At 38.6% G+C, this 15,558-nt stretch overlaps 1 protein-coding gene across 1 annotated transcript; it reads right to left on the reverse strand.

Moving 5' to 3' along the window:
• Positions 1-11,232: 11,232 nt before the first annotated feature.
• LOC149847767 (cyclin-A3-1-like) lies at positions 11,233-14,187 on the reverse strand. Its single transcript, XM_090002180.1, has 8 exons — positions 13,888-14,187; positions 13,110-13,336; positions 12,950-13,025; positions 12,755-12,831; positions 12,276-12,309; positions 12,015-12,164; positions 11,797-11,931; positions 11,233-11,711 (listed from the first exon to the last, which is right to left on the reverse strand). The coding sequence occupies exons 1-8, from the start codon at positions 14,185-14,187 to the stop codon at positions 11,643-11,645; spliced, it is 1,068 nt and encodes a 355-aa protein (XP_089858306.1). The 3' UTR covers positions 11,233-11,642.
• Positions 14,188-15,558: the final 1,371 nt, after the last annotated feature.

The raw sequence follows: 15,558 nt of genomic DNA on the forward strand, positions 1-15,558 counted from the left end.
CTAAACCACTTCCACATATTTTCGATCTCATTCCCTACAAAATGTTAAAACTTTAATGGTAATGATACTTCAGATGTCCTCACAAATGTTCAGCGACTAATAGCCACAGAAGCAGCTCAAGGGAAGTTTTGTTAGTGCTCTCCTTGGCAGTTATGGTGTACCACTGTATATTTATGTCTTCCAATATGGATTTATATTATGACTCACAATATGAATCACTGGACTTGACCATCCCTTCATCAGTTTCCCCAGGATGTCTTTCTGATTCATGTCTCCACTGTAAAATTTTGAATCCCAAAACTATTCACAGGGTTCAGCCACCTTGTCAGCCGATATAGTTTTCTAGATTGAGGTCTCCAAAGTCCCAACTCCCATACAAACGACCCAAACATGTGCTTAAGTTCAACACTGGAATCATACTACCAAGTATGAAGCAAATATTTCTTAATTAAAAAAATTACAGGTCCGAGAACATCACAATTTCTTCCCTACATGCATTGAAATTTGGCATTTGTCAAGCTCTATAAAGTGCCTTTTTTACAGGTCCGAGAACATCACAATTTCTTCCCTACATGCATTGAAATTTGGCATTTGTCAAGTTCTATAAAGTGCCTTTTTTATCCTTTTTTTCCCAGCAACTAACAGCAGTGTCTATTCTTTAAAATCACAAGGTACATAATGGTCAGGGGCAAAACAAAGCATGCCCCCTTTAATGCCCAATTTTTTTTCCTTAAACTCATTTTAAATTTTCCTTTTCCTAAAGGCAAACACAGTGGAAGACCTTTTTTCAAAACACGGGTTTCAAACCAAGACCTCAAATATATAAAAATACTTTGTACATCTTTGCAAAATCATCATTTTCTCTACTTACCATTACGGCACTCTAGCTATAAGGCAACATTACCATGTTCACGCCTAACATTTCGGTACCGACCCTAAGCTAATCCTAACGTACCATTCTGGCACCGGGTCAATACCCAAAACATTTTAAATTTCATACACAAGGTTTTGGTACAAAAATACTTTTCATTCATTTCACAATATATAAGTTTACACAACACATATGTACACGATAGAGTAGAAACTATCGAGTCCATGTTGAACCATCCACCTGATATAAGAACTTGAAAATGTCAAAGTAAAGAAGGATGATACTACAACATACAACACAACAACAACAACTATGCCTTCATCCCAAAACAATTGGGGTCGGCGATATAAACCAAAAAAGAAAATCATTCTGGGTCTTCCACATGAATCCTTCTCCTCCAAACATTTCTATCCAATGCCATGTCCTCGGTGAGGTTCAAATCATTCATATCCTTTCCTATCATCTCCATCCAAGTCTTCCTAGGCCTACCTCAACCTCTTTTAACTAATATATTTTCCCATTTCTCCATCCTTCTAACTGGAGCATCATTAGGCCTTTGCCGAATATGTCCAAACCACCGTAAACGATTCTCTCTCATCTTATTTTTAATGGGTGCAACACCTACCTTCTTACGTATCTCCTCGTTCCGAATCTTATCTTTTATTGTATTTCCACACATCCATCTAAGCATACGCATCTCAGCTACACTCAATTTTTGAATATGATGTCTCTTCGCAGCCCAACATTCGGTACCATATAGTAAAGCGAGCCTAATACGAATCACAAGACTAGCATAACAAGAATCTATGGTTGGAAAGCCTGTCATCGCCAAAACTCAAATCCTAACACTAAAAGAATCGACCCTTCACTCTTAGGAGTCGACCTTAAAGTCTAAACCATAAACTGCAACACAGAGAAGTTAACCCTCCCAACATAAACACATGGATCGATCCACATGCTACACAACACAAGCTGAAAGTCAACCCACATACACTAGTGTCAACCCGAGATCCAACAACCTCAAATTCAAAGGATAAACTCGACGTCAACTTCCAAACTGAATCATTCCAATTCAAGAAAGACAATCTAGCAAAGGCTTCTAATGATATAATTCAATCATCCTAAGCTCACAACTCTAGCATAACATACATTCATGCCTCATATTCTAGAGGTTAAGGCAACCCGAGCTAACACTTCAAGTATCGTAACATCACGATACTAGCATCTTGGCCAAGACACAACTACTGCAAAAAAAAATGGCAAACTATCGACATAACAACGTACCCAATAGGTACTAGCACTTTAGGCCAAAACTCAGAATACCCCTCTAGTACGAGCTACAAGAACAAAACATCCACATACACTTAGGCACGGATAAAAAAACACCACAAAGTATTGTCTTGATACTTAGATCTGGGCCAAGACGCGACATACATAATGACACTCAACACAAAGGCCAATTCAAGATACCTACTCGGTACCATGAATTAACACCCAACGCAGATCATATACACATACGGGTCAACACCCAACAAATCGAGTTTATGCTCATCAATTTTAATCATCATTCATGCATCATTCATCTCAATTTCATATTGTCACTCTTGCAATATCCAACAATGGAATAGTTTAGGTCCAAGCATCACATATGTGGAACACCACATTTAATCATGCTCATATTTAATACAATCCTCTATGTATTGCCAACCTTGCAATACAATATAAAAAAATTGTGTCACATATGTACCGCAATTACGTCTTGACACACTTGCAATACGAACCACAAACAACGCAAAATCCATACATATTCAAACTACATAATGTCATACTTGAAATACGATCATAACAATAGACTTTCATGAATATGTACTGCCCCACTTGCAATACGCGCAAACAACTACCTCACATGCATTCACATCTACGTATTGCCACATTTTCAATATGTTAACTAAAATGAAAGAACATAAGCACATCCATATGCATCACACCACACATGCATGCTTGTGTACTCATGCATCTAACACAAATTGGGTCCCTCCTTGAACCACCAAACTCATACTAGTGCATCATTGTGCACATACCATGAAACCCAACAAACACCATGAATTTCCAACATGTACCGGCCCTACAGATCCTATCCTGACTATTCTCTAAAAATCCCATAAACTAGGCTCAATGACTAAAAACCCAAGTTTTATCACAATAAAACCAAACTTTGCATCTCCAGGAGTCAATCTCTTCATTTTAAGAGTCAACCCTCACACTAAAAAGTTCACTCCTTCTTAGTAGGAGTCAACCTTCAGCATAGAAGAGTCAACCCCTGATCTACAGAAGTTGACTCTCAGCCCAAACACCTATTACGAAAATGAAACTCATACATAGAACTCAAAATCTCAACAATTGCAGGTCCCCCTGTTTTCAAATTGATTCACTTGGATCCTAGGCTTAGCGGCCCTTACACGAGCTCAAACCACTAAGAAAACACATTCTGATAACACAAAAGTCAACTTTTCTGAGAATAGGAGTCGACTTTCTCACAACAGGTGTCAACTCTCTGGACACAAGAGTCGACTTTGTGAAAATAGGAGTTGACTATTAAGAAACAAGAGTCAACACACAGAAAGTAGGAGTTGACTCATAGAAAGTAGGTGTCGACCCTGAGAGAAGAAGGGTCAACCCAAACCCAGTAGGAGTTGATCCCCAGAATGTAGGGGTTGACCCTTGAGGCCAACCGCATAGAACAAGAAGTAGCTAGTCAACTCCTAAATTGCACGAGTCGACCCCTGACAACACTAACTCGAGTTTCTATTCTTGAAACCCAAAAATTACAAGGGTTCAAGCACTTGATTCAACTAAAAATCCTTCCCAACTCTTCTAGGGGTGTCCCAAACTGATTTGCACCAATTTTTTTCAAATTGTCATGGATCCAAAATCATATATAACTTCATAACATGCAGGATCATGATAAAAACAGAAATATCAATGCATGAATCCATATATTGCATGTCATCTTCCAAACCAACTTAATTCTAAACATGGAATAATCATAAGCATGCTATACTCAGATTTTTCAACATGAACTCACATGAAAATCATCTAAACATGTTTTAACATGGTAAAATCTCAAACTATGTATGAATTCATAGATTTCTCATAGTCATGTTAGAATCATAGAAATACATGATTTTCTATTCCAAACACTAATTTCTTATGTACATGAAGAGCTTAAACACCACCATAACTACTACTCCGCTAGCCAAACTCCTCCCACAACAAGCTAGGGGAGATGGGTGAAGAAGAGAGGAGAGAGAGTGTGTAAGAGAAGAGAGGGGATTTACATCAAACAAGAGAGAAAGAGTTAAGGGGAGATGAGTCGTCATCCACAAAGCAAAAAGAGAGAGGGGAGGGGGCCCATATGGCAGAATAAAAAAAGTGAACTTTTCATACTGCCCCTAAAAGCAAATTCAAAGTCAAGCATGCCCCCTCCATACCAAAAATACCCTTATTTGTATATCTTATTACTAAATTATCATCTTTCATAAAAATCAACATTTTTTCCAACAATACCAAGCATATCTTCATGCCAAAAATACCCTCAACCTTTCTCCAAAATACTGGGCATGTCCCTTGTTCAAAAAGTCATGATAAAAAATGACTACTATGTCTTCAAATCCAAACGGTTCCGATTCAAACTTATATTCCATCATTTTACGGTCCGCTTTTAACGATGACCAAATATTCATCAATATTTAATGTCAATCCCAATCCAAAGGCTCGTATATAATTGAATAATCTCATAAATAAAGGGTCCCCCCCCCGCCCCCACACACACAGAATTAAAGAAAAATATATATTTATAGGCCTGGACCCATACACGTTATGTGGGTCCAGGCACCTCCAAAAATGAAAACAAGAAAACTTCTTGCCATCTTGGGTTTTTAGTTTTTAGAACTTACTTCGACAAGGAAACGTACAAGAATAAAAGAAATGTTGGCTGAAATTCCTCAGTTGTTTCCAAAAATCAGAATCACCGGTCTATAGTGCAATTTTTTTTGTATCAGGGATAGTGTATATCTTGGATTGTATTATTTTATTTATTTGAGATCTCACACAATGGGATAATATACCTTTATACTTTAACATATATATTGTGAAGAGCACTTCTGCAGTCCGTCTTTGAGAGAAAGAAATCAAGAAGCCTCACAGGCCAGTCTTGTGCAAGTTCAGATCTCTCTCTCTCTCTCTCTCTCTCTCTCTCTCTCTCTCTCTCTCTCTCTCTCTCTCTCTCTCTCTTGCTAAATTGTATTATCAGAACTCAACTAGTATATGATCTGTGCTGGTAAAGATATCTTTTAGAGACATTTTAAAAGTTCTATATGCATTGCACTTATGAAAAGTTATTAAACTAAATGTAAATTTCAAAACGATTTCATATTTTTTGAAATTCACAAATATGTTTTTTTATAACTAATTCAAAGCACAAACAAAAAATACTACTTCGATGCATACACAGAAGCTCATTTCCTATAGCACATCCAGCAATTGTATATAGATTTTATGGTGTTAAAAAAGGTATAAAATGTGACAGTGTTTTAGCCTTTTTCTTTCTCAAACACTCTTGGTCATGCCAATTATTGGTGAAGTACTGAATTTCTACGAGGCCCAAAAATGGTGCCCCTGCCATTGTAGCCTTTATTTTTTCAAATGACCATTATATATATATATATATATATATATATATATATATATATATATATAGTCACCGATATTGCCGATATTTTGAAAATATCGCGTTATTATTGGCAATTTCAAGGTTGCTGATAATATCGAGAATATATAGCGATATTTTTATTTATTTTTTAATTTAAGTTTGCATCACCCATTTTTTGTTTATTTTATATTTTAAAACCTTTAAAACATGTTTCTTTATATATTTGAAAGAAAAATAATACAAAACTTATTATTTTCTTAGGCTTTTTGTTGTTATTTGTATTTTTTTAATTGTTTAAGCTCCCAAGATATTCCCAAGATTTATCAACTTTTGAAAATCTCTCCGAGAAATTACCTTTAACGATACAGGTGACTATATATATATATATATATATATATATATATATATATATATATATATATACAAAAACCCAAAACAGTGGACCCTCAAACAGTCCAATCGTGTGCCCGTCGATGTTCATCTGGATGAATTAATGCACTGGGCGGAAAAACAACCTTTAGCGGCGGTGCACGTCTAATATAAATGGAAGAAATGTCGTCCACTGTTACTGCCATATATATATATATATATATATATATAATTTCTGGTTCCGCCCTTGAAAATGGTGCATTTGGAGCACTGTTTGTTGACTACAAAGATGATGCTAGTTTTTTTAGTCTTCTGCAGGATGATCGAGAGACGTTGGCTGATGAGGCTTGGATGACTATATGCATCTGAATCAGATGGCAAGCCTCACCGAGTAACAGCACAGCAGTGCATATAATCAATTTCACAATATCGTGCAGGCAATTGCGAATTCAGAAGCATAAATGCAACTAATGATGGACCTATGGGTCTTCATATTCCAGAAATTATTAATACAATAAATTTTCAGCACTGTGTACTACATAGGAATGGTAATAGCAGAAGAATGCATACAAATGCCAACCAACATAAGGCTCTGTGACAAATAGACATCGGAGTAGAGGAATTGAAAAATGGAAGGCCTTCAATTCCTGGAACTGGCAAATACCTCCTAGAGAAGACATTGGCCAACTCCACTTTTGGAGTGCATAAAAAGGACCAAAATCTTCAACTACCTCCTTACTTCCTCAAATGCCTCCCCAACAACTTTCAGTCACTTTGGAAATAATCTGACCCAACTCTCCAAGTTCACAATTCCTGCCCCAACTACCAGCTCCCACAAAGAGCCTTACGTCAGATGTTTTGAAGAGAAAACAATTATAGACACAACCGATTCACATGATCTGAAATAAATTAAACAGCAAGAATATGAAATAGATGAGAAAGCATGTCACTATGTTTAATTGGACGAATACACATGGGAAAGAAGGCTAAATAAATTGCATGGCAGAATCAGAATGTGAAATGCACGAGAAAGATGTGATTATGCTCAATTGGATATTCTCAATTATAACATACCAGAATATGTTGAATCTATAAGGTTGTCCCTTTTACCAGTAACTTGTATGGAGAAAAACGTAGAGGATAAGCAGAGTTACCAAATGCTGTTATACTTACAGCAGACAGCAGCATTCTTATAGTACCATAGATACTTTTCGTGCTTATTTTGTGGAAGCACAGAAAATCCTAGTGTCTCCATCAGCACCACATCCACTCTAAGCTTCAGAGCAAATAAGTAAGCCTACCAAGCAATAGATCCCAACTTTGCGCTGTAGAAATCTGTCGTGGCCTAGCAATTGTATCAGAATTGTCTACCAGAATCAAGGATACAAAGTTTACAACAAAAGAAAGCCAAAAAGAGAGTGCTTTACATGATTGCTCCCGTTTCCATTTGCTCTTAACATCAAACTGCTATTTAAGAGATGGAAAGACTTTAAGCAAAAACTCAATCACTATGTAGTGAGCAATTTGGATAAAGGGCATGTTTAAAGAGAGCAAAATGAAATCGAACGGTTCAAATGACAGTAGAGGCTAACCCAGAAATGCATGAGAAGAAATACAGCAACTTGGCAGTACTCTGGAAATTAGAATCGAAAAACGAAAAAGCTCTCTCACTAGATTATGTACCAAATGAAAATTGCACACCTTGTGATAAGAACAAATGCCTCTCAACACTCACCTCCTTAAGAGTAAAACGCCATTATCTGCTGACTCATCTTCATACAGCACCACCTGTTTGGATTAAGCAAACATTGTTAATCATGGATTATATATAAGAACTGAAACATTGAACTATAAATAATCTGTAAACAGATTTAGATCAGGGTCAGATGAGGCAAAACCTACGATGACCCGAGTTATGGAGAGTAAAACCAGTACTGGCTGTTAACATGCTTGCCTACTCCAAAGCCTATACAGATGGACTTTGTCCCAAGCAGATAAAAATGCATGGTTAGGTCAGAATGAAGATGAACAGCTCTTTTTGATGCTAGAGGTTGCAAGTAAGAGTGTTGAAGCCAAAGGTGCCCCATAAACACCAAACCATGTTATGATTGAGGTAAGATGTGGATGCGTGGAACATGTGTTCAGAAGATAAAGCATGCATGGCTTGGTTTTCATGTCTTTGATGCATGTTGTGTTGCTGTTGTGCAGTACTGTAAAAATTGTATCATATGTCATCATTCATATACCTTGTACTGTCAGAAATACAAGGTAACTAAAGCATAACCTCATTCAAACCTAAATAAAACAGATGCCCAGCTTAGAAATATTAGGCGATACAAAGCTTAACAGTAAGCAGTTGTGAAAAACCAAATACTAAGAAATTCAGCAATTGTGCAAATGGCTTCTCAAGAAAAAACACCAAAAAATAAAAGGAAGAATAAGAAGTTTTTTAACAAAAAAAGGAGGTTAAATTCAAAACAGAAATGTTATAGGTTGGGAAGTAGTTTACCATATGCTGAAAAAATGAAGACAATTCATTTAGGACATGCTTCTTTTTCTGAAATGCCAAATGCTAATAAGGCATTACACATTTCATGCAGTTTCCTTAAGATTCAGAAGCCTTACTGTTCATCATTCATCGGAGGCGCCAACCTCAAAATTTCAAAAGACCCAATTTTTTTTTTGCTGTCAAACTCAGAGTTACCAGAAGATTCTTAGATAGGTGAGAAGCTCACTTCTTGGAAACTCGCTTACGATACTCCTTACTTCCTAAACTTGATGAGAACCTTGATTCTCCAACGCTACTCTTATGTCTTATGTGTTCTCTTACTCAACTTTTCACGTTTTTGTATTTTCTCACTCCCTTCCATGTGTTTTCTCTAAATTGGTAGTCATCAGTTTTAGATTTTTGTTTAAAATTTAATTCTTACACTAAAAAATCATAAAATTTAATATTAGTCACTTTTATTTTAGCTTTTATTTATGTTTTATTTTGATTCCCATTCAATTCTTATAGATTTTTTTATTCCTACATTTTAAAATGCATCGCTTCTTGCCTTTGCTTCCGCTTTCTAATCTGGCAACCTTGGTCAAACTAGATATTTCCTTAAAAAAAACGTTGTGGTATCCGGGCTGGATCGATTTCAACCAAGACACGACCCTCAAACGATGAGATACAAGAAAAGGAAGCCGGACAGCAGAAAACCAACTTCAACAAGGGCAAGGAATCGATTTCTCCTGTGTTGGACTCATTTGGACGCTTTGAAAATTCCACTCTTGATTATTCTCAGACCGGACCTAGAAGATTCCTGGTACCCATTCTAAAACATATTACTTTACCGGCTATGGACCAGGTCCGGTTCACATAATCCTTATAGGACTGGAGAATGATTTTTCTCATGGTGGGTCTGATCGAATTTGGGTCCAGGCCCAGTACTGGCACTTCAATGCCAGATTTAAGCCCAAACCAGGTCCTGCACCGGCAAGTGGTTATCCAACAGAGGGGTTCCTCTCAATTCCTTCCATATTCATTTATCTTGGGTTTCTTCTGTCATTTTCATTGATTTCTCTCAAATACCGCCAGCCAAAGTAGGGGCAGGCATCGAGCCTGCCAGGCAAGACCCGACCCAATACTATATTTGTTAAGGCCCAATAGGCCCCAACTCTGGACTGTTGACAACTTTACTCTCATCCGGGTTAGGGTTTGTCTCCAATCTTATGGGGCTCAGGCCAGGTCGAGCAAGGGTGGGCCCCTTTAAACCCAATCCATGATGGCCAGGCAGGCCGGGCTTCATTGATACAGTTTCTTGCTTGTACCTACTACCAGCCTGTTTACTTATTGGACCAGGTTAGGCCCGGGTCTTTTGGGGCTGCATTATCAACCCAATACTCACCCCTATGCAACCCAAACCCTTAAAGTTTTTTTTGTTTATTGACAGAGAAAGCTGGGGTTAGGCAGACCCCTACCATTTATACAATTAATACCATTGGTATTCGAACTTGCAACGTCCCAGCACAAAGTGACGTGCACTAACTGCTCCTGCCAAACAAGCCGAGCCCCCCCCCCCCGTTGGTCAAACCTTTAAAGCTTTGTTATTCAATATCTTCTCCCTTTTCGAGAGATCTTTGGATTTGTAAGTGTGCTTTGATTATGCATTTATTTCTCACGGTTGTTGAGAATCAAGCCGGCGCTGAGTTCAGACTCTTAGCCAAAGGGTTTGATGATATTGATGATTTTTAAATGATTCCATGAACTTCTTTGAGCCAATTGTGGAATTGGGAGGTCAAAACACAGAATTATCTCATTAGGCAATTTAATTCGGTTATTTGTATCTGTACTAATTACCAAATGTAACTGAATAGGCTGTGGGGGAACTGTAGGTATGGCAAACTGAGCCACCACAACCAGGTTTTTGTGCCAGGTGCAGTTTCGAGTTATTAATAGAAAAAGTTTACCAAATGTAACTTGGGGTCAACATCAGCTAATTCTTTCCAAATCCTTGTTTCAGATTTCTTCACAAAAAAGAAGATAAATGCCAAATCTTTCTTTAAAAAGGATTCTGATTTCTTTTGAAACCTCCAGCAATGTCCTACCAGACAACTCCTGGACTCCCACGAAGTCATTCCATTGCTTCCTCCAAATACCAGCTGCCAAAAGGAACCAATTGAGGTGGACAGTGGGTATTTAGCTTGATAGTACAGTGGAGACTCGGAACTAAGTTACTCAACTCAGACAAAAATTGGCAGCACAATGGAAACATGAAAATATTCTCTTTTGCAACCTGAAAGGAATTGAATGTCTTTGTTCGGATGTGCAAGTATGTGTCTTTCATCAAGGTGATTGATGCCTCAGCAACTGAAGTGTGGTAGGTTTTGAAAGTATTTCCATGTTTAATCAAGATGATTAATTCCTGGCAAATTGAGTATATTATAATGAAATAGAAGCTGGCTAAGTATTAGTTCCAAATTACTCTTATATAGTTTACGTGACGATATCTACTTCAACAGTTTCACAATCTAATTCTTACTGCTTAAATTTAACATTCAGATTGGGATCAACTATGATCCAGCCCATGTGCCAACCATTCAAATCCCTGTCTCAAATCAAAAGTATGCATGATTTACGATAGGTGAAAACATATTAGCTAGTCATCAACCATCAAATATGTGAATGCAATTGATTGAAAATATGAAGCATGGGACACCTGCTACACCACAATATTCAGAGTAAATGCAAGGGAGAGAATGCCCGTGTATTCATTCTTGTAAAATTCAAGGAAAACAAAAATCTGTAAATTATCAGAGATATTCTGTGTACGGGTGGGTGGTTACCTCTTCTATAACAGCCTACACCAGCTAGCACATACACTATTTTTTTTCATACAATTGCAAGATGTTCCATCCCATCTTGCAAGAATTCTGAAGTTACTATGCAATGTCTTTAGTGATAAGCATGCACCTAGATTAGGAATTAGAGCTTTAGCATAATTACAGAGGCTCCACTAAAATGCCTCTCTGACAGGTAACAGAGAAGGGATCATGGCCAGGACACTTAATCCAAATGCTTCACAAATTCTCAATGAGAAGCCTTGCCTTCAATAAACTCCTCCCATATAGGCATCCACCAACAACAGTTCAATATGAAGCCCCCCCTCAAGAACCTCAAAAACAGAGAAACTACAGGACCATCCATCACTTGAGGTCTTCGAAGAAGCTAGATGGAATCTCTTCAGGAGAAGTCAAGGTTGACACACACTTGAACTGTCATAACATGCAAGTGAAGTCAGTTAATGAAATAAGAACAAAGTCACAGTTTCAACACATAGTTGAGAAAAAAAGGGCCTACCCTGTGCTGATTGTATTTCTCCCTCACAGATATTAATGTGCAATGCCTTTTGTTCAATTGCAAGTCATGTATAGTCTTGATGCAATCCTTAAGCTCAGATGGTTTATAGCCCGTATGATTTTGCAAAGCCAAGGTCTGTTACAAATTATATGTTTAGATTCCCTCCATGAATACATTATGCTAGTATGGGATGAAAGAAACAAAGTTTATAGCTTTACCCAAGGATGAGTCTTTGGATGGATGGTGAATCTTGCAACAAATAAAATCGATGCAGCTATTTGTGAAGGCAGGAACTGGAGACAACTATACTCTAATAAGCTCAGTTCAGCTAGGTAATTGCACAAAAACTCCAATAGCAAGCTAGGTGACTGCAAGAATGATTTAATGAATTAGGAAGACAATCACAAACCTGAAAAAAAAGGATGAACAACATACAAGAGCCTTTATTCAAGCAAACATTAGCCTGAAAATCCACATACCTTGTTTCTTCCTTGAGCAGCCATTGTGAATCGTCTGAAGAAAGACCAGGATAAAAAAGCAACATCAATCAAACCGTTTGACATGCATCACAAGAGAACAATAAACCGGCCACAGTTAACAAAATAACACTTACGCCTAGGCTGAACCTAGAAGTTTAATCTGCTAATCTAGAAGTTCAAATTAAGGGCCAATAAACTAGACCGCTCAAAGCACCATTTGGAATCAACATATTCTTCGCCATCCATATCAATAACGAGAAGAAATGAAAAACCGTGGTGGCCAACCTGTTTCTCCAGATACCATGAAAATCTTTTAGGTAGCAATTGAGACGTCCTCAGAACAGGACAGACTCTCTCTCTCTCTCTCTCTCTCTCTCTCTCTCTCTCTCTCTCTCTCTCTCTCTCTCTCTCTCTCTCTCAGACACACACACACACAATAAACAGAAGCATAATGAGGATATTAGAGGCAGTTTTCTTGCCTTAAGAAGTTCTTGATTGTGGGATTGCTCATCTCAAAATTCAAAAACATGAGAATTTTCCTCTCCATCTCCACCACCTTCACATACAAAACACATCAATTACTCAAAAGATGCCTAGAGAATTATATTAGATCTGATAGATCACCCACAGAAATGACCCTAGTAAAGGAAGAATAAAAGAACGCCCCAGAATACCTCTTCTTTGGTGTAGGTATTGTCAGTAACATAGCAGAAATCTTCAACATGAGGAGGACTAATCTCTTCATATTTGCTGCAGTCAAGAAAACCATACGTCTCAATAATCCAATAGGCCAACAAATAAGGAAAAGAAATGGCACAAAGGATGAAGACGTACGAGGCAATAAGCATGCAAGAAACTCCCAATAATTGAAGTTTCTGCCTGTGAAGCGCATTAGCAGAGAGAAACCGATCTACGTAGGAGACGGTGAGGTAAAGAGTATCGGGAAGAAGCTTGTATTCTTCTGCAACTTCGACTAACCAATCCATTAATATAGATCTCATGTTTGCAGTAATATCGTTCTGAACGGACTCCATGTATTTCGGGTTTGGCCTTCTCTTCACCTGCATGTCCCAAAACAAGTCATTCCCATATTAATTGAACAGCAAAACCCCATGAAACACCCCACAGAAAAAAAAAAACCTTAGAGAAATATAAATCGAACCAGAGGTCAATAACCAGCGGCTCAAGAATCTAATCGTAAAGCGATAAATCCTCTTCAAATATTGATACGATTGACAACAAATTCACATAAAAATGAGGAAAAACCCGCTTCTGCAAATCGATGAAAAACAAAAGCTACGTCTCAGTACCCGGAAAAAAACAGAAACCAACGAAAGAAAAGCAATGAAGAAAAATCAAACTATCATGTTGGGACAAACTCGATGTCTCAACAAAATCGGAAACGTGTGTGTGTGTGTGAGAGAGAGAGAGAGGGAGTGGAAAACACCATCCAAAAACAGATTGGAACATCAAGCTAAACAAACAATTCGCATAAAAAACGAAGACCAAGAACAACCCAATTCCAGAATCGATTAAAAAACACCACCCAATTCACAAAAGGTGAAGACCAGCAAAGAAGCAACAAAAAAACTCGAAATATCATTTTGGGTACCTCTGAAGACCGAAGATACTGGTAGATCTCGGACGCATACGGCCCGCACATTTGTGGGTCATCTCCCAAAGGATCGACAGTATCGACCCCAGTGCGCTTCTTCGCCGGCTTCTTCCTGGATCGGCCGGGAGCGCTCAGCCCAGCGGCACCGGAGGAGGTACCGGCGAGGTTGGTGAGCTCGCCCAAGACTACGCGCTTCTTCTGGGGAGGGGCGGTGGCTTCAGCAGCAGCATCAGCGTTGGCGGCCCTCTTGGCGCTCGCTCGCGTGACTCGAAATCGGTTCTCTTGGTCGGCAGACATGACGATGGTGGCGCAAGCCAAGCGAGCAACCAAGAAGAAGGAGGGGGGGAGCTCCCAATCTCTGTGAAGAGCTTCTGCAGACACCCTTTTGAATGGCTGGCTCCTTCTGCAATACCGGTATGAAAGATGGCGCCCTTTTTTTCTCCCCCGCGTTGTGTTTGCTGTTTTCAAAATTTTGGTTCCCACCCTCTCTTGCTTGTTTGGGTTTTTGCTGCTTTTGGATATTTGAAACTTTGAGATTTCATGTTAGGACTTAGGACCGACCTGTTTTCCCGGGCCTTCAATTTTTTGACTAAGTTTTTCTTGCTTCATTTTCAAACTCCTCGCTTGTCTGGCAGGAGCAGGAGCAGGAGCAGGAGCAGTCAGTCCACATCACCTTATGCTGGGACGTTGCAAGTTCGAATCACAATGGTTGCCTAACCCCAAATTTCTCTCTAAAATAAACTCTTTTTTTTTTGTCCCCCCTTTCTCTCTCTTCTTATCGCATTGAGTTGCTTACTATTGCAGTATTGCTAGTGTCCCCAAAAAACTTCACTGTTGTTGATGGGTCCCATTTTCTTAGCCTGAATCAGTGGATGAAGAGTGTGAGATGACCCTTGTAGGGCTGGTAAAGGGTACAGTTTATATCTGGTATTCGAACCCGAATTCTCACGTATGGCATGGAAAGTGACGACCCCAGAAATACTTGGGCCGGGTTTGGGTCATGATTTTTGTCAGGTACATGACCCGACCTGGCTTTTTTGCCGGTTACTCAGTTATATATATTTTTAATAAAAAAAAAATTCTAAATTTATGCAAGTTCGGGTTTGGGATTCTATTTTCGTGACCCAGCAAAACCTCAATCTACTTATTACTTATATGGTCAGGTCCGGATCAGCCTCGTTGACCACCCTATCCTTGTGGGTCCCATGCAGTATTGAAGTGTTAATATGTTGAACAAGTGTGAGTTTGGGGTTGAAGGCATTGCACTGGATCCTGGTCTTACTGTAACAAATATTATTGATATCTTTTTTTTTAAAGACAAGCTGGGGTTAGGCAGACCCCCACCAGTTATTATTCAACGTACCACTGGGGTTTGAACCTGCAACGTCTCACCACAAGGAGACGTGCAGTGACAACTCTTACCAACCACCAAGAGCCCCCGTTGGTAATTATTATTATTATTATTATTGATATCTTGATTCCTATAATCTCAAACAAGAAAAGGTTCCTTTATCATTGCTTATTAATGGTTCTAAGGTGAAAAATTAATCCCTATGATCTCAACAAGTAAGAAGATTCCTTCAAAGATCATCCATCACCCACAAGAAAGTAGCTAATCAGTATCCGGCATCAGTGCACTAAACAAAACTCACCGCCAGGAATACTCAC

Source organism: Nuphar pumila, chromosome 1, assembly GCF_984573655.1.
Source record: "Nuphar pumila chromosome 1, dmNupPumi1.hap1.1, whole genome shotgun sequence".
Taxonomy (NCBI): Eukaryota; Viridiplantae; Streptophyta; class Magnoliopsida; order Nymphaeales; family Nymphaeaceae; genus Nuphar; species Nuphar pumila.